This window comes from Trichosurus vulpecula, chromosome 1 (assembly GCF_011100635.1).
Source record: "Trichosurus vulpecula isolate mTriVul1 chromosome 1, mTriVul1.pri, whole genome shotgun sequence".
Classification (NCBI taxonomy): domain Eukaryota; kingdom Metazoa; phylum Chordata; class Mammalia; order Diprotodontia; family Phalangeridae; genus Trichosurus; species Trichosurus vulpecula.
The window spans coordinates 26,334,322-26,354,122 of record NC_050573.1 but is presented as its reverse complement, the minus strand read 5'-3'; the positions used below and the strand labels follow the sequence as shown (position 1 = coordinate 26,354,122).

General features: G+C 40.6%; 1 protein-coding gene across 3 annotated transcripts in view; it reads right to left on the bottom strand.

Annotated features, from left to right (window-relative positions):
• The window catches only part of TAOK3 (TAO kinase 3), a 244,326-nt gene that overhangs the window by 91,641 nt on the left and 132,884 nt on the right, over positions 1 to 19,801 (bottom strand). For all 3 annotated transcript variants that reach the window (XM_036759652.1, XM_036759661.1, XM_036759670.1), the window contains exons 9-12: positions 18,596 to 18,687; positions 10,863 to 10,956; positions 9,302 to 9,383; positions 1,068 to 1,235 (exon numbers count right to left, since the gene is read on the bottom strand). In XM_036759652.1, coding sequence (XP_036615547.1) covers positions 1,068 to 1,235; positions 9,302 to 9,383; positions 10,863 to 10,956; positions 18,596 to 18,687 — 436 coding nt within the window. The remainder of the gene's footprint in view (positions 1 to 1,067; positions 1,236 to 9,301; positions 9,384 to 10,862; positions 10,957 to 18,595; positions 18,688 to 19,801) is intronic.

Here is a 19,801-nt window from a genome sequence, read left to right as displayed (position 1 = left end):
ATGCCTGGCATACACTAAGTGCTTCATATACATGGGTTGACTGATTAGTTTGGGATCTGCGATTTCACCGCTGTAGCCAGTTGCTCGGGACCACAGAGACTCTAGTGACTTGCCCTGGGTCACAAGGCCAGCTTGAGTCAGAGACAGCTTGAATCCGGGACTTCTGGATTCCAAGGATGGCTGACCCTCCCTCTTCCATCTGGCTGAAATCCTACTGTTCAGAGCAGACATTTACTGAGCATCCATTTGTACAGAGCTACAACCAGTAGAAATGGAAGACCGGTGGGAAGTATGATTGGTCCAAGGAGGAAGCTGGTCTGGCCTTCAATATTTCCTATGGATGATGTGTGAAATGGATTATCTATACATGAATATAACAAACATTTCTCAGTGCTTTTAGGGCCTAGTATAGTTTTCTGAATTGTATTTTTGTACCAACAGGAGGCAGCATGGGAGAGGAGAAGGAATGCCATCTCTAGAGTCAGGTCGTTCCAGTTCAGGTGCTGCATTTGGATGCTCATTACCTGTGTGACCTAGGGAAAGACACTTTCCTTCCCTCCACCTCAGTGTCCCCATCTTCAAAGTAAGGCAGGGGCATAGTGGACTTGGCATTAGGAAGACCCGAGTTTGAATCTTGCCTCGGAGCATGTAAAAAGTCGCTTAAGCCCTGCCAGATTCAATTTCCTTACATGTTAAATGGGGATAATGTGATCACACAGGGCTGTCAATGCAAACCATTCTGCAAACCTTAGAGCACTATACAAATGTTAGTGATGATGATGATGATGATGATGATGTTGGAAAAAATGGCCTCTCAGGTCCCTTTCAGTTGTAAAGCCGGGATCCTATGGATGACAGCTAATATAATAGTCTTACATTCTTTTATTTTAAAAAGAAAGGCTAAGATGGATTCCCTCTCCATTTGGTAGGGTCATAAATGATGTTAAAAAACAAATTAGAGACAGACGCGAATCAGAGAAAGTCTCTTTTCCTGGTCCAACCTGTGACGAGCCAAAGCTCTGCACCCTCCTCCCTTCCCCCCCCCCCCCCCCCAAAGCTGAACCTACTTCTTCATCCTCTTGTGACTCATTCAAGGGTCCATTCCGGTTCTCTTGGAAAAGGATTTTCTTCACTTTCCGATACTGTAAGTTATCCAGCTCACGAACGGCAACTTTTGTCCTCTGTATGAGGTCAATTAGGACCCGCAGTGGCCGATCTCGGCGTACAAAGTCATGCTGAATGAAGGATAAAAAGAAGCAGAGATGGATGGTCATGGGACATTTGGCAATCTCTATCATGTGTGCACAGAAAATAAACATAGTTCCTTAAGGCAGTTGGGTGGGTTTTTGCAGATGGATGTTACCTTCCACCCAGCATGTAAAAACCAAATGGTAATGAGGATTATTTTCTTCTTTTCCTCCAAAACCACATTGGGCTCCTGTTCTAGGATTTAGGTAAAAACAACTAAGGTTAATTTAATCACACAGAGGAACCAGAGTGGTGCCAAAAAGATGAGAACTCTCTAAGGTGGCAAACCTTTTTCCTCCCTCCCTGAAATCACAGAACAAGGTTAGGCCTTGAGGAAAAGATGAACTTTTCCCACAACTAATACAATAAAATCTTTTCTAAATTTTCATCAAGGCCCTGGGGTCACCCTCTTCCCAATCCCCTTTAGATGATAGCCTGGCAGACTTCACTGAGAAGATTAAGACCAATTGACAGGTCCTCCCAAACGTTGCTCCTTTATGCTTTGATATCCCTTTGTATCTTCTTTCCCAATAATAATATTAATTCCTAGCATTTATACAGGATGTTAATGTTCACAAAGCACTTTGCCTATGGGATTCCATTTATTCTTCACAACAGCCCAGTGAGTTAGGTGTTACTATTATCCCCATTTTATAGGTAAGGAAACTGAGGTTGACACAGATTGTTCTTCCCTTTTTGGTTTTTGTATTTTGGGGGGGGGCAGGGCAATTGGGGTTAAGTGACTTGCCCAAGGTCACACAGCTAGTACATGTGTCAAGTGTCTGAGGCCGGATTTGAACTCAGGTCCTCTCAACTCCAGGGCCAGTGCTCTATTCACTGCACCACCTAGCTGCCCCTGCTCTTCCCTTTTTGATGCAGTATCTGAAGGTTAAGTGTTCTTAGAAATTGCATTGGCACGATAAACTTGATACCACCCTCCCCCAAAGAACTCATGGCCTTTCCATCCAAATCTTTCTTTGTCTCCTCCTAACTTCCTGATTTCCACCACCGATATCAGCATCGCCCCAGAACTGAAAGCCGGGAGTCATCTTTCTTCCAAGTTAATGGTCAAGTTCTAGAGATTCATTGGGGCAGCTAGGTGGTGCCATAGTGCATAGAATGTCAGGCCTGGAGTCAGGAAGACTCATTTCCCTGAGTTCAGATCTGGTCTCAGACACTTACTAGCTGGGTGACCCCGGGCTAGTCGCTTCACCCTGTTTGCCTCAGTTTCCTCATTTGTAAAATAAGCTGGGCAAGGAAATGGTAAACCGCTCCAGTATTTCTGCTGAGAAAATCCCAAATGAGGTCATGGAGAGTTGGACATGATAGAAAATGACTGAGCAATAAGAAATAGATTTGTTAGGCTTGGCTCTTCCCTTCTCGGTGCATTTTCACTTGTCAGAGGTGGCACTGAATAGTACCCTTACTTCCAGTCTTTGTGTATGCTCCATATATATCCATCTGGATGGAATGTCAACCAGTAGCAATGGAAGCTCTCCTGGATGCATGATTGTTATTAGGGAAAGCCAGTATAGAATTCAGTGTTTGCTCTGGGCAATCTCACAAAATGCTGCCACATGAGTTTTCCTACAGGACAGTTCAAATATGTCAATTCTTTTGTTTAAAACCTTCTAACGAGACCCAGTCTTCAAGGCCTGACTAAAATGCCTACTTCTCCATGAAGCAGATGCTTAACAGATGCTCACTGCCTGCCTGACTCACCAATAAGAGGTTAGCTCTTCCTTCCCTAGAACTCCTATCAACATTGTTTGCCTAATAATAATAGTGACAGCTAGCATTTATATAGCACCCACTGTGCCAAGCACTTTACAAATATTAGCTTATGAGATCTCTACAACAACCCCATGGGGTAGGTGATATTATGATCCCTGTTTTATAGATAAAGAAACTGAGGTAAACAGAGGTTAAATGAAGTGCCCACCCAATAGTGTCTGAGACTGAATTTAAACGCAGGTCTTCCTGTCTCCAGGCCCAGAGTTCTATACCAAATTTTGTATTATTTTTATTGACATACTTAAGTTATTGCCTAACAGATCACAGACTCCCTGAGGATGGGGTGCTGTGTCATTTTCATCTTTGTATCCTCTGGGATGGCTGGCACAATACTTTGAGCATAATAGGTGTTCAAAAAAATCAGTTTAATTGAACTGTAGGTTTAAGAAATGAAAATACCAAATTAAGACCCTATGACTGAAAACTAAACACCTCAATTAGAGGCCTACATACCACCAACAGGCAGAGCAGAAGAAGTAATTATGGAATGCTACATTTATTTGATGGCACTGAGACAGAATTGTGTAAGAGCCCCTGTTAATAATTCTTGTTTTCCCAGGCCAGTGGCTTCAGAGTAAAAACAGGTGAGAGGCAGGAAGCTACCCGGAGATGAAATGGGTCAGTAAAAGTTAGCTTGAGGGTGAGGAAAGCTGAGGAAGCAATGTACACTGATGACGGCTTTCCAGTGCACTAAGAAAGCTTAACATGTATCATAAAAATGAAACATTAGTTCTACAGTTGCGACCTAGGATGTCATCAGATTCACTGACCCTGCTATATCTTCACAAAAAGAACAAAAGGGCTTCTGGGCCACATGAAGAAGACTTTTCCAATCCCCTTTAATGCTACTCCCTTCCATTTGCTGATTTTCTCCAATTTATCCTGTCTATAACTTGTCTGTACATAATTATTGGCATGATGACCCCTATTAGACCATAAGCTCCTTGAGGGCTGGGACTGCCTTTTGCCTCTTTTGGTATCCCCAGCTCTTAGCACAGCGCCTAGCACAGAGAAAACAATAAATTAAAAAAAAAACCACTTAAAAAACTGAATGACATCAGTGAAGTCATGAAGGAACCAGGAAAATAAACATTTTAGCCAACTGCAGCATGATCATGCAGCCAAACGAAGAGCTAAAGGGCAAAGCTTTGGGTACACCTAGGATTGTATATGTGCACAGGGGTCATTCCCATATGCAGACAGATGTAGATTTTGACTTGCGTAGTAACCAGAAGGCCAACAATGGGTCATAATTAAAAGCTATTTTGAGAGTAAATGGCTATTTCTCCCCCAAAATGGCAGATACATTTTTTGTGTCTGATGTGCAAAAGTAGGAAATGGTCATAAGCATAGATGAGAATGCCTTGTGCCGAGTGAGAAAGCATCTGTAAGTCAAAGGTTACACAGTAGGATTATTTTTTTTCTTCAATCAGTATACAAACCAACAAGTAGATAAAGGATGCTGGTTTCTGAATTACCATGGAAAATAGGTAACACTATGAATAAATACCCCATAATGAATCACTATAGCCAACAAACATTTATCAAGTGCCTATTATGTTTCAGGTATTGTGCCAAGACTAAGGGATGGGAAGAGACCTTTCATTTTCAATACATCCAAAGATCTGCGTTTCCATCAGTTTGGACAACTCTTCCATCAATATGGATCAAAACCCTTACAGGCTGGCCTCAGTAGATAGTTTCATGAGTTTCCTTTCTCTTCCTTCCAACACTCCCAAATCTCCTAAGGCAGCCAAATCTTTCAGTGATATGCCTCTCTGAATGGAACTATGCTCATTCTTAAGATGATGGTGTGCTAGCAGACTTGGACCCAAAGACAACCAAGCTTAGTAGGAGGACCTGCTGGAACTTGTGCTCTGCTGGAGTAGTTTTTGAGAAACTCAGGCCATCTCTCTGCCATGATAATGTCTAGGAGGACTTTAATGGTGCTATAAGATCCCACCCAAGGTAAAATTTTAACCTTTCCTAGAAAGAGAGTGCAAGACTAATGCACTGTTAGTGGAGCTGTGAATTAGCCAGGCCACCCTGGAAAGCATTTTGGAACTATCCTCCAAAAGTCATTAGACTGTGTATACCCTTTGACACAACAAAACGGGAAAGAAGGAATATTCTGGGCACATTGAACACAAAGGTATGATTCAAAAGCCTTAAGAGGAGGTTGGTTGATAAAAGGAAAAAGGAAAAACCAGCTAATAATGATACCCCATTAAGCTGCAATTTTCTATAAGAGATTAATGTGATCTAGACATTTACTCTAAATGGCCTGACCCTTGCCTCATTGTACAATAATTCTCTTACACTCTCTTTTTAAATTTTTATTTTTATTCTGCACTTAAGAAACAGCAAATGAAATGAGTATTTCCACATACATGGTAGAACAGAAAAAGTGGATTGTACAAGAAAGTGAAGCTCTTTATTGTGCATGGGTTGGTTTTCTTTTTAAATGTACGAGTTCAGGCTATAACTTTCAAAGTTGGCCTGCTTATCTATGGTTCCTTCTGGTCTTTCTTCTGTTTTCTTCTTTGAAATTTTAAAAAAGATGCCTCAATGATGTTTTGTTTCTTTTGCTACCTCCTACCTTCCCGGTGAGGAAAAAAAAAAGAAAAACTAAACCCATGTAACAAGTATTCACAGTCAAGCGAATAAATTCCCACATTGCCAAAGGCATGTATCTAATTTCTGCATCTTGAGTCCACCACCGCTTGAGTCTATCAAGAGGTGGGTGACATACTTTGTCAATAGTCCTCTAGTATTTTAATTGGTCACCGAATTAATCAGAGTGCTCAAGTCTTTCTGAGTTGTTTTTACTACCTCCCTTTCCTACCCATCCTTTGAAGACCAAGTTGAAGCTACGTCCTCCATGAAGGCTTCCCTAATGTTCCAGGTTTGTAACAATCTTCCTCCTTAAACTGGCACAGATCTTTTTTACCCCAAATCACAGAATCTGGAGTAGGAAGGGACCTTAGTGGTCACAACTCAGATCTGAAAAGGAATCCCTTCTCCAGCCTGTCCAACAGGTGGTCATCCAGCCTTTGCTGAAGACCTCTAAGAAGGGGAAATTGACCACCTGCCACGGCAGCCCATTCCTCTATGGGAAAGCTCTAATTGTGTAATATCAATTAAGTTGGGTGTTACTCTTTGATTGACTCTTACTAGGCGCTAAACCCCAGGCCCAAACCCCTATCTACCAGGTGCTATGTGGGCGTGAAGCCCTCAGGGTCCTAAGGGGAGTTGGTAAGACCAGAGCCAATAGTAGGAGCCTGAGTTCTGGTTGCTCAGATGACAGCTAAAGAGTGTATAAAAAGAGAGAACAGAGCTATTTGCTGGGGGCTCTCACTCTTGGAAGTGTGTTGATGTGGAAACTCTGGGCAGCTGTAGATAAGAGCCCTCCAGCTTGTAAACCTGGATGTTTGGGCCTTTGTTAAACCGTAGTAACTATGCTTTGAGATTTGAATCAGACAAGGTCTGTCTGTTGATGTTTGTAATTTGTTTGTATTTGCTCTGAAGTTCAGGGTGCTGGCTTTTTCCCCTGAACTAAGTGAATGGTATTTGTATGTTGGATTGAAATAAGATTGTTAACCCCCTTAACACTACTCTCCTTAGTGAAGCAGATCAAAAGAACCTGTGCTTACAGGGTTCTTGTTGTTGGGCTTGTGTTGGTTTTTCACACTCCCCCCCACCCTGCACCCCACAGCAGCTGCTAGCCAGATTGTTGCTACAAATTGCTAGGAAGCTTTCCCTAACATCAGGTCCGGCTATGCCCCTTTGCAACTCTCAGCCATTGCTTCTGGGTCTGCCCTCTAATATCTTTTGCACAACATAGCCTTTCAAATAATTGAGGAGAGTTGTTATGCACCTGCAAGCCTTCGCTTCTCTAGGTTAAACATCCTTAGTTCCTTCAGCCAGTCCTGATATGGCAAGGACCAAAGGCCCATCATCACGCTGGTGGCTCTATGCTGGACACTTTCTATCTCACCAATGGCCCTTCCCACCTATAACATGATGGGCCAGGTGTGAGGAGAGGAGAACCCCCACTTCCCTATTTCTGGCACATCTTAATGTTGCCCAAGACTGCCTTAGCCTTCTTTTGGCTGCCGTATCATACTGGTGACTCATTTAGTTTTTAGTCCATGAGAGCTCCTATCTCTGTCACCCAGGGTGCTAGCTATACTTCCTAGCTTGGTGACAACTGAAAACATGTTAATCATGCTATATCTGTCTTTATTCAAGACATTATACATTGAACAGCACAGGATGAGCACAATTCTCTGGGTTGTTCCCATAGACATCTCCCTTCCACGGTGACATGGAATTCTGAATGACTACCCTTTGGGTCTGGCCATTCACTCAGTTTGGAATCCACATAATTATAGTATCACATAGCCCACATTTCTGAATCATTTCCAAGAACAGCATGAGATCTATTATCATATGCTTAGTTAACATGCAGGTAAACTGTTTTTACAGCACCCTCCTGGGTTTGTTAACCTTCTCAAACAAGGAAACAAGATCAGCCTGGAGTGATCTCTCTTCTTGACAAAGTCATAATAATTCTTTGTGATTGTTGCTTCCTTATCAAGACGTTCACTAACCATCTCTTTGATAGTATGTGCTAGAATCAAGGTCAAGTTCACTGGCCTATAGATTTTGCTGGGTTCTATTTGCTTCCCTTTTTTGAAGATAAGGATGTTTGCTCTGCTCTAGGCCTATGGCCCCTTTCCTGTTCTCCATGACCTTAGAACTATAACTGTCTGTGGTTCAGCAGTCCCAGCTGCCAGTTTTTTGGTTTTTTAAGTAACTGAAGATGTAATCCATTTGAGCCTGGTGATCTGAGTTCATGAGGGCCAGAGGGTCAGTTCTTTTACTATCTTCTTACTAATTTGGGAGATCACCTCCCTGCTGACTATTTTTATCCAGTCATTTCCAGTTTCTCTTGGCAGAGAAAACAGAAACAAAATGAAAATTAAAAGAGTTCCATATTCTGTCGTTAGTTTATAATCCCATTCACCCCAAACAGTATTCATAGTTCTTCTCTGATCTTTCTCCTACCCCCCCAATATAGTTAAAAAAAACACCTTTTGTTAAGCTGATGGTTTAGCTTTCCTTGCCAGACTTGGCTTACTCTGATTTTGAACATCTTTAACACTATTCTTTTAAGACCTATCCCATAATTTTTTATTCATTCTAGTTTACCTTCCCTTGCCTCCATCTTTACACATAGCCTTTTAAAATCGAAGTTGGTTGGTGAATTTTCTGGGCATCCACCAAAGTGCACCAAAACACCCCCTTTCCCTCCTTATTGGAATTGTTTTGTAAGTCTCTAATATAGGTGGCACAGTGGATAGAGAGAGCACTGGCCATGGAGGCAGGAAGAGTTGAGCCAAAACCCTACCTCGAACACTTCCTTGCTCTCCATTTCTCTGGCTTTCATTAAGACTCAGTTCAAATCTAACCTTCTGCAGGTGTTTTTTTGTGGCTCCCCAAGCTGCCTGTGGCTTCATTCTGAGATTCCTTAGCCTCTACTCTCTATGTATCTTCTATATACCTGGTTATTTACATGTTGTCTCTCCCATTAGAATGGGAACTGTTTGAAGGCAGGGACCATATTAAATATAGCCAATGTGGTATGGAGGTGACCCTGTGATCTTAACAGCCATGCTGGTGGAGAAGGGCCTGGTGATGAGTTGTGTTGTCTGGAAACCAATCGGATTAAGTTCTCAGAGGCTCATCACTACATTGGCCATCAGGAAATCTTTTTTTGGGGCTAGTCTATAGATGGGTCGCAATCTCCATCAGTAGAGAGAATGATGTTGAAGAAATCATGGCTTGATGTAATATTTTGAAGAAGTCAAACCACCTTGTTAGTAAGTCTTTCTACAATACTTTTAAGTACTTAATGAATATTTTGGACTCCTAAAAAGTCTTTGGTCAGGGCCAAAGTAGCTCAAAGTCAGAGCAATTAATGGTTTTGGGGAACATATTAATAAGCACCAGATATGTTCTTAATAATGACTTTTATCCCTGATTCCTACCCCTCACCCTTATAGGCAAAAATCACTGTATTGCCAAAACAGAATCTACATAGCTTAAGGCTGGCGGCCTATGTACCTGGCAACTTTTCCTTCCTAAATTAGGAGATGGACACTTTGTCAGGAGGAGTGGCCATGGGAATGACTTATGATTAAGCTCTACTATGGAATGGCTCCAACCCCTCCTCAGATACAAGTATGAAAATTACCCGCAGTAGGTCCACTGACGTTGGTCTTTCCTGAGGTATTTTCTGTAAGCAGTAATCAACAAATCCCCTAAAGGAGTCTGTCCTGTGGATACAAATACAGGAAAATCAATCGATCAATCAATCCATTAATTAAAAAAAGAAAATCAGGAATTGTAAAGTATACTGGATTAACTTGAAGATTGTAGGGGCAGAGGACTTCTGTATCAACGAGTTGAAACTCCTCATTTCACAGTTGAGAAAGCTAAGGCTCAGAGAGGGAAGTGACCTGCCCAAGGTTACACAGGCAGTCAGTGACAAAGCCAGGATTCAAACCCAAGTCCTCTGACTCCAAATCCCACACTTTTCACTATACCACATGCTCCTTTGAGTTCAAATGAAATTTTAGGGCTTGAAGAAAGGATGTTTTGATCAGGAACAAATTCAGCACCTATTCCTGGGTTAAATTGTTTTGGGCTTTTGGATGCTGCTGGTGGGGCCTCCATGAGACCTGTGATCTCATCAATGGAGGAATTTTCCCAGGAATGCAGAGATAAGTGTATCCTGGGACATGCTATATACAATACACAGCATGAAAAATGATCAGAACTGCCTACACATTTTTAGTAGGGAGGGTGATACGAAGGACACATACGTAGCCCTTTCTATCTTGTCTCACTCCTTATGCATAAATCTGCCATAATGTACAATGGATTTTGAGATACCCTTGGAGCCATGAATAATGATAATGACAATAGCTGTGTATTTACATACGGTTTTCAGGTTGGCAAATGGTTTTACATTTGTTGTCATTTTATCATGAAGAAAGGCCCGGGTTCAAGGGCTGCCTCTGACATCTACTGATGATAGGACCTTGGGTAAGTCATCTAATCTTTTAGGGGAATAGGCAACTCTAGGACTCAAGCTGGAGAGAAGGTGCTGACTTGCATCGATAGAGGGAGTTTCCTGGAACAATGAAACAACAGTCCTGGTCCCAGTGCCCTCCCTGACCCAGATACACCATGTAACACAATAGCACAACAAACACTGAGAATTCTATGTTTTATCAGGGTGAGACATCTATACAGGTGATCGATATTCTTCTCTGTGCTCTCACTCCTTCTAAGTCTCTGTACGGTAAAGACCCGATCGAAGGACACACACATCCACACAGAAAAGCTATGGGAGATGCCTACAACTACAGAAGCCTGAAGTAAGCAGCAATACAATAGAAGGGACTGAGGTTATTAAACCAAGAAACGAAGCCCCACTGGGAGTATGGAGAAACATGAGACTGTGGAAGGAGGTTTTAGGGCCACTTCTGCTGGAGAATCGACTGTCTGCACACGAATTGGGAATCCAGGACCATCTGAGCCAGAGCAATTGTAGGTAAGAGCAGGCTCCTTCGGACTCAAGAGGAGACTGTTGAGGTCACTTACACCCAACAAAGCAGCCAACTGGCATCCAGTGAAAGTAACATATCAAATGTTTATTTACAAGGTATGGAAAGGGACCCCCGGACATAGAGAGTTTCAGAGAAATCCAATAAAGAAAACAAAACAGGACAAAATACCAGTGGTCTTACCATTCATTCGACTGTAATACCGGGGAGTCATTCTGGGCTATGTGATATAAGGCACTCATTGCGTTCATGTTGAAAAGAGGGGGCTTCCGTTCCGCTGGAAGGAGACAAGAGAAGGGTGCTAATACTGTTCTTGAAGGAGACCAGGGAGAGAAAGAGATGAGGAAGCAGGAGCGGAGCACGGCTGCCAAATCAATAACTCATTACTGTCGTCATGGCACCTAATCCACTTATTTTAATCCCCTGGGTCAGCCCAGGACAACCATTCAGGAGAAGCTGCTGGTCATCTTAATGGGGGAAGATATGGACCCTGAAAGTGCTCGTTTCAAGGGATTAATTTCAGTCTAGAAGAAAAGTTTTATTATTACTTTTGAATTGTCAGGGGATCAGAGATCTGCAAGTGAAAGCTCATTGAGGAAGGGGGTTCTTCATCTTCGTTTGCGTCCTGAACCCCTCTGGCTGTCTGGCAAAGCCTATGCAATGTTTTTACATGAATAAAATAAAACATGTTGCTGTAGTTGAATTGTTTTAGTTGTGTTAGACTCTTTTGGTCCCATGTGGGGTTTTCTTGGCAAAAATACTAGAGTGGTTTACCTTTCCTTCCCCAGCTCATTTTTAGATGAGGAAACTGAAGCAAACAGGGTTAAGTGGACTTGTCCAGGGTCACACAGCTAGTAAGAGCCTGAGCCCAGATTTGACTCTTCCTGACTCTGGGCTGGGCACTCTATTCACTGTGCCCAAATAACATACAGAGGAACACATAAGAAACCCATCATACTGAACTATAGTTATCAAAATAATACGAAAAATCCGAAGACTCTAAGAACTTTGCTGATTCTAACCTCCTCATTTTATAGACAAGAGAGGAAGGGACTTGGCTAAGGTCATATAGCTAGTAAATATCAGATCCCAGATTTGAACCCAGGTCCTTTGACTCCAAGTTCAGAGCTCTTTCCATGATATCAAACAGCTTCAATGAGAACCAGGCTTGAACATTTCCAACAGCATTACTCTAGTGTGGCAGAGCCAGCAATTCTAAGTTCAGACCCTGTGCCTACTGTCTCCCTCCTTTGCATCAGGGGACCCCATGTCTAGACTCTACTTCCTTATCACCTCCTCCTTGTGGAATCTCAAGCTTCATTCAAGGTATAGTTCGGGTGTTATTTTCTTGTATCTGTTCTCTCTAGCAATTGGCCCTTTCTCTTTCTTGAGGTTCCTTTATATATATCATTTATTTCTGTACATGAATAGAATGTAGGCTCCTGAAAGGCATTTTTGGTTTAGTATACAAAATTTACAGCACTGTGCCTAACACACAGTAGGTGCTACCATATACAACAGGTGCTTAATAAATGCTTACTGAATGGAATTCAGCCTGTTTTAGAGAGCAATCCAAGGATGATGCATTGCTTATGTAGCAATTCTTCCAGGAGGCCCTAGCACTGAATCAAGTTAGAGTACTCTTGGACTCACAACACTTACTCCAGCTCAAATACTTTAATTCATTTATCTAAATCCTGCTAATTCTCTAAATTTAAGAGGCAGCTAGGTGGCAAAGAGCATTAAGCCTGAGACCCAGGGTCAAGAGGAAGTGAATTCAAGTCCTGTACCTCAGACACTTACTAGCTGTGTGACCATGGGAAAGTCACAAAAGCCCCTCGAGCCTCAGTTTCCTCATCTGTCAAATGGGAAAGCATGTACTTCCTAGGGTTATTGTGAGGATTCACTGAGCTAACATATGTAAAGAGCTTAGCAAAACTTAAAGCTCTAGATAAATGCTATCATCATCATCTGTCATCCTTTCTTGGAATACAGGTGATTGACTAAGGGTACAGAATGAGACATACATGTCAGCTGTGGCCAAAGTATTGATGCGTTTTGCTTGCATAACTTATTTGTTATGAGGAAGAGATTTCTATTTGCGGATAGTGGGTTAAGATGGTAGCAATGGAGATGCGAAAAATATATATGCATATACACAAATATATATATGTATGCATATACATATATCCACATACATATATATATACATACACTCAGAGATCATGAAAAATACATAGGAGACAAAAAAGTTCAGAAGGGAACAATAGCAGACCTGAGAGGGCCAGAGGGAGGAAAGGGTTAAGTCAAAGCATTAGAGATCTTATTAAAGCTTCCTGAGAGTAAGACATCACAATTTACGCAATCTTCATTTGTTTGTCTTTTCATTTCTCCTTAGTACCCTATACAGTGAATAAAATCACACGTATAGTAGGAGGTCAGTAAAGAATTCTTGAGCTAATAAATGAATGAGAAAATGAAAAGAGGTTTCTTGGCCTGCATGCTTCATTTCATGCATTTAGAGTCTATACTCTGTAATAGATGGATTCCCCCATCCCTCACCACCTTGACCCACTCGATGCTGGTTTCTGTGTACAGTGCTACTTTCTAATCACCAATCTTGGTTCAGAGGTTATCAAATGAAGCCCTGCTTCCTGGGTGAATGTGTAACACAGTTCGGAAAGATGCCTGTCAGAATACTTTAGGCACCAAATCACTTTAGTCATTTATTCAACCATATACTATACAGAACCAGATTTGGCATCAAAAAACTGGGTTTTGAATTTCTGGTGCCACTTGGGCAAGTAATTCAATCACTTTGATTGTCAGCTACCTCATCTAGAAACAGATTAGACAATCTCTGAAATCTCTTCCAAATCTAAAATCTTAAGAAGACTCTGTGTTGGAAGACAAGAGAGACACCAAGTTAATCATGACATACATGGTCCTTGCCCTCAAAAAGCTTACAACTGACTAGCGGAAGGTGCAACTCAATTATAAGGAGTAATCTCTGTTCTTTTCATTATGGCAGATAACTGGATGCCAAAGTTTCAGTATGCAAAATGTGTGTGTGTGTATACATGTATGTACAAATGTATGGATATATATGTGGACACACATATATACAAACATGTATGTATGTATACATATAAAGACGCACACGTATACATATCCACTTTAAAAAACTATCTTTATTCTTAAATGAATAAACATCAAATAAAATGGGCATTTCCATATGCATAGAACAGAATGAGATTGCATGTGAAAATTTAAAACTATTATGGAGAGTTTATTTTTCTTTTTAAGTATATAATAAGTTTGACCTGTAGTTTTTTAAGCTATCCAGCTTGTCTGGGCTTTTTTCTGGCCTTTTCTGTTCTGTTCTCTGAATTTTTTAAAAAAAGATTCCTACAGGACTTTTTTAAGGAAAATATATTTCAAATGATGCTATTATATTCAAGTTATAAATGAATCACTTTTCCATTCCATTCATTTATGTTATATTAGAATCATATTAAAGATTTGGGATTTCACAAGTGCAATCTTTCTAACACTTCTAGGATGTAGGATAACAATAAGCAATCTGCTCAACACTTCCTTCAAATACGCAGAATGAGGCATACATTTTTCAAACACCAAAGTGGTGATTTGTCTTGCTTGACTATGTATCATTGTTACAATGGCTTTCTTTTTCTTGTCAATGTGGGGTTAAAGGTTAGGGTGAGGGGAGGGAAAATGGTTTTTAAATGAAAAAAATAATTTAAAAAATGAGAGGGGAGTTGAACCATGTGAAATTTATACTCTTATTCCAGGCCAAGCATTCCAAATTTTGAAATGGTTTTAAGTTATTGTGTAAACACAAAGAGGTGTTTTTGATATGGCACAACAAAGCACAGCATGAACTGTGGCAAAGAATAGAGTTGCACAAGAAAAACTAATGGAAAATAAAACAAAGTGAACAGGGGACGCCATTGGACAGACTAGGGAATGAAAGTGGAAGATTCAAAGGAAGAAAATTTCTGGCTAAAGAAACATCAATTTAAAAAAAAATTAACAGCTTTATTTGTAGCCTTTGATAAGGATTGGAGGTTAATTTTAATAAGTTGGATTGTATCTAAATTTCCATTAATTGGCATTATAGTTTATTACTTAAGTTGTGTTGAAGTCTATGTATGTAAAGGATAATTTTTAAAAATCACTTTAGGTATCCCCAAACTAAAATATGCTTTTGGATCTGTGATCTCACTGATATGGATATCATATTCTCCAATGAAGAAGACTGTGACCCACCCTGGGTGACTCTCATCCATGTCCTATCATAAATTTGCCACACAGGGTCCACCCAATGTGATGGAGACCTGCCTCACTTTCCTTTGATGTCCAAAAGATCCCATTGGAACACTTGGGTTTGTGCTTTGTTTTAGTCACATGAGCAGCTCAGAAAATCACCCAAGAGATAATGAAATTTTATATTAGTCCCCTGAAAAAAAATAGCAGCTTTCCCCATTACTGTAGAGGTGGTCGTTTCTATTTTCTGTAGTTAAGAGAAGATGAGAAAAGAATACAATGTTTTTAATTCAAATAATTCTAGATGTTCACAGAACATCTATTAAAACTTTCTTTAAAACATCCTTAATGTCATGTTGCTTTTTGGTTATTTATCCTTTTCTCATAAATATAGAGGATAAGGATGTCACAGTAGCCACGCCTTCTTAGCACAAAACACAAAGATGGTGGATCAAGGTCACTTTCCTTTTGGCAAACTTCAAATCACTAAAGGATTTTATTCCCATTAGTCCCTCCAGACAATACTTTCAAGCCAGGAGAGAAGCAAAATGAAGTTTGGAATGGGTTCTTGAGACCAGTGCCCTAGTGATTCAAACCAAAAAACCCAACCAGCTTTTTCTTATTTCATTTCTCCTCTCATAAGAGAAAAAGAAGTACAGGTTACACTAAAGTTATGTCAAGTAAAAATGTCCCTTTGATAGGAAAACACTAATGAAACTGAGTCTGAGCAGTACTTTTAATCATCATTTTAAATGAGTTGATTTAAATCAAATCCAATCTGCTGGATAGAGTCAGATGAGTCCCATGGAGAGGGAGGGGGAGACTAACCCAGCCCTTGATTTCTCCAATAGCAATCTACTTAATTAGCACTGGACCCGAAGAACACCAGCTTTGAGAAAGTTTCTTTGCCATGAGCCTCTTAGCCTCCAAATAGGGGAAAATTGAGAAGGCAAAAGTTAAAATAGGGACTTGGTTGTATAGTGGCATTTCATATGTTTCCTCTTTCCTTCCTTCCTTCCCTTATGTGTGTGTGTTAACACCAATAAAAGATTAAGAATATACAGAAGAAAACAAAAAGTTCAGAAGACAGAAAAAGAAAACCTCAGAGGGTCAGATAAAGGAAAGTATTAGGTCAAAGTATTAGAAGAAATGCTATGTATAATGACAATTTAAATAACATTTGATAGTTATACAATATAATAATATTAGAAAAGAAAAAAATTCTTCCTTTCCTCCCTATAACATATGACATCTTGGCTATTATCATGGTATATACTTTCGTCTCCTTCCTTTTAAAAACAGATTTTCATTTCTATCTGTTGTTTTATCATTGTCTACATTTCCTCCCGTATCTCCTCTCTCTCTCTCCTTCTGTTACCCCTTATAAGGGAAAAAAATCATCAAAACCAATTAAAATATATTTTAAAAATTGACATTATATGCAATGTCCCACAGTCATGGCCCTCCACTTTGGCAAAGGTGGAAGGAGGTGTCTCCTCATATTTCTACTTGGGTTCTTTATAATTTTGCAATATTCAGACCAGGTGGTTTTGTTGTTGTGGTCATTGTGGACACTGTTTTCTTGGTTCTGCTTATTTCATTTTGCACTCTTTCACGGACGTCTCTCCATGCTTCTCTGAGTTCATTATGTTCAGCACTTCTTATGGAACAGCAAGAGCCCATGCCATTCATGCAACACAATTGGTTTCACCATCACCCAGTTGATGGGCTTCTACCTTGTTTCCAATTCACTAAAACAAAAAGTGCTGCTAAGACTATTCTAGTGTATATGGGGGCTTTCTTCTTAACAATGACCTCCATGGAGTGTATGCTTAGGAATGGAAGCTCCGACTCAAAGCCTATAGATATCTTAGTCATTTAATACACATAATTCCAACCACCTTCTGTGAATTGGAGTAATTCACAGCTCCCCCAACAATGTATTAGCGTGTCTATTGTCCTACATATCTATTGTTTTAACTAATTATTTGTGCTAAAGAGCTACTAAGTATGTTCCTGTCACAGTGATAGTTTCTTCTTTTAAAAAAAATCAAATTTCCTACTGATGTCATTCGGTTTTATGTCACCATCACTTCCCGAAATGGCTGTCCTTTCCCTTTCCCTTCTAACTAAGAATAAAAGAAGGGAAAACAATTTCTGTGAAACCAACCAATGCATCAACCAACCACATTAGACTGGGTTTTTTTTTAAATACTGACAATCCCTTAACTCTGCAAAGATGGCATTTTAAAAGGAAAACAAAAGGCAATATAAAAACGAAATAGTTGCATATAAACATGAAGCAAAATTAGGTTTCTTCAAGCCAATGCTTGTACCTAGTTGGGGTCAAGAGCAACTTTTCTGGGGCAGCGGCTCTGAGCTGACCTCCTAATGCAAAGTTGGGCAGGAGGGGGAGAATTTGGGGAAATGGTAATGAAGGTAGCTGACGCACTGGCCGTTCACGGTATAGATACTGATGGTACTTTAGACGGTGTTATCTGTGTCCTTAAAATGTCCTGCTTTCCTGGACCCCCTATTACTATTTTTAATTAAATAGCTAGCATTTATAGAGTGCTTGAGAGTTTGCAAAACACTTCACATAAACCAGTTGATCGTCACAACAGCCATGCATGGTGGGTGCTTTAATTATCCCCATTTACTGAAAGGGAGAGAGGTTTAGTGATTTTCTCAGAGTCTCACAGATGAGCCAGGACTTGAACTCAGGTCTTTTTGCCTCCCAAGACCAGCTCTCTACCTACTGTACCACCCAGCCACCTACTGGATACAGCATGAGAACAAATACAAGTGAGGCCGAGACTAAAGGCCAGGAATGTGTCGGGGTTCTAGCTTCAGGTACAGCAAGCAAGAGGCTTGGAAAGTGACCTCGGTCTCTGAGCCTCAGCACTCACATCTACAGGGCAGCTAGGTATAGTGCATAGAGTGCTAGGCCTGGAGTTAGGAAGACCTGGGTTCAGACCCTGCTTTGGATGTTTACTAGCTGGGTGACCCTGGGCAAGTCATTTCATCCTGTTTGCCTCAGTTTCCTCATCTGTAAAATAAGCTGGAGAAGGAAATGGCAAACTGCTCCAGTATCTCTGCCAAGAAAACCCCAAATGGGGTCACAAAGAGCCAGATACAACTGAACAACAACTGAAGCTCACATTTATAAAATGATGGGAGTTTGGTTAGATCGGTGGTTCTCTATCATCTGGGGACCCTGTAGGCATCAATATTAATTTTTATAGTAGTACTGAGATATTTTAATTTCTAATGTGGTAAATGAAATCAATATAACCCACAAAAACAAAGCTCTTTGGAAGCATCTGAATAATTTTTAAGAGGTTAAAAGGGTCTTCAGCTCCAAGAATTTGAGAACTGCTAGTCTAGATCAGGGCTTCTTAACTGTGCACAGGCCACCACCCCATATGGGTTTAAGAAGTGCTGGCTAGATGACCACTAAGGTCCCTCCCAACTCCACATTCTAGGAACTTGATCTAAATCAGTCACAGGAATAAAAAAAGGAAGCAACCTTCTGATGTTGTATGAAACCCAAGAGAAAAAAGCGAAGTAAATGTACCCCATCATGGCAGATGGCCTCTGTGCCAAAAAAAGGCACAGCTCCTGCTTACCTAACTCAATGCATGTGATCCCAAGAGACCAGACGTCCACTTTCCCATCATACTGTCCCTCATCCATAGCGAGGATGACCTCTGGCGCCATCCTATTGATCAGAAATACACACAACTTAGGTTAGAAGAGAAGCAATATGGGCATCAGAGAGAAAAGATTATGCCTCCCTCAGGAGTATTTACAAAACTACCTTCAATTATTATGGAACTTAAATGAAAGATTTCCCCCTGAACTATACTGAATGTGTTATTATTATTCAAATATATGTACAAACATTGAATTTTGGAATGATACCGTACTTTCACTAGTGAATGGGGATAGGAATGGGACCTGTGGTTTCACTGGTATGGAGAACTCCTAGAAGGAGAAATGCAGTGGCTCTACAACAGCCTCGGACAGTTGTCTAGGGCACTCAGAAGTTAAGTGACTTGCTTAGGGTCATCCAGCAGGGGCAGGATTTGAAGCTAACATTTTATTTACTAGGCCACAAGGACTCTCTTATACAAAATTTCAGCGCAGGGACAGGGATGGGACCTTTGAATATACTGATAAAAGCAGAGGAATGGGGGTAAATGTTTAACAATTGGCTCTCCAGAAAAAAAAATATACACCCACAGCATACTTTTACATTTACTTTGCATAATTAAGATTTTCTCCATTCTTTTCTTAAGTCTATACAAATCAAGCCCTGGTTTGTAGCATTTGCTGACTTCTGATGTGTAAATGCTCACATTGAAAAAATTTAAGTTTGTCTCTTGTGAAACAGTTTGAGCTGGCCCTACCACATCCCCAGATATAGAGAACTTCCAAACGGGGAAACTCTATCCACCAGTGCACCTGCTCTACAGTTGTCCAGGGATACAAAGAAATTAGGTGACTTGCCCAAGGTTACACAACAAATATGTGCCTTGAACCCAGACCTGGCTGACTTCAAGGATGTATCTCTCTCCCCTAAACACAAATGACACACAACTTATAAAATGGCTTTTGGTGCTATACCAAGGAGGACTATCAACTCTTCTAAGAGTACCATGAACAAGTAGCCATTAGTAACAAACAGATGGCACATATCTCCATCATTTGGGTATCTCCTTCTGTTCTCGGATAGTGAGAACTTTGCCCTCTAGGACCTCAGGTGATTAATTCATTTTGTCCAGAGTCTAATGCAGTACAATGCACCAGGGGAAGCTCACTGACAAGATAAG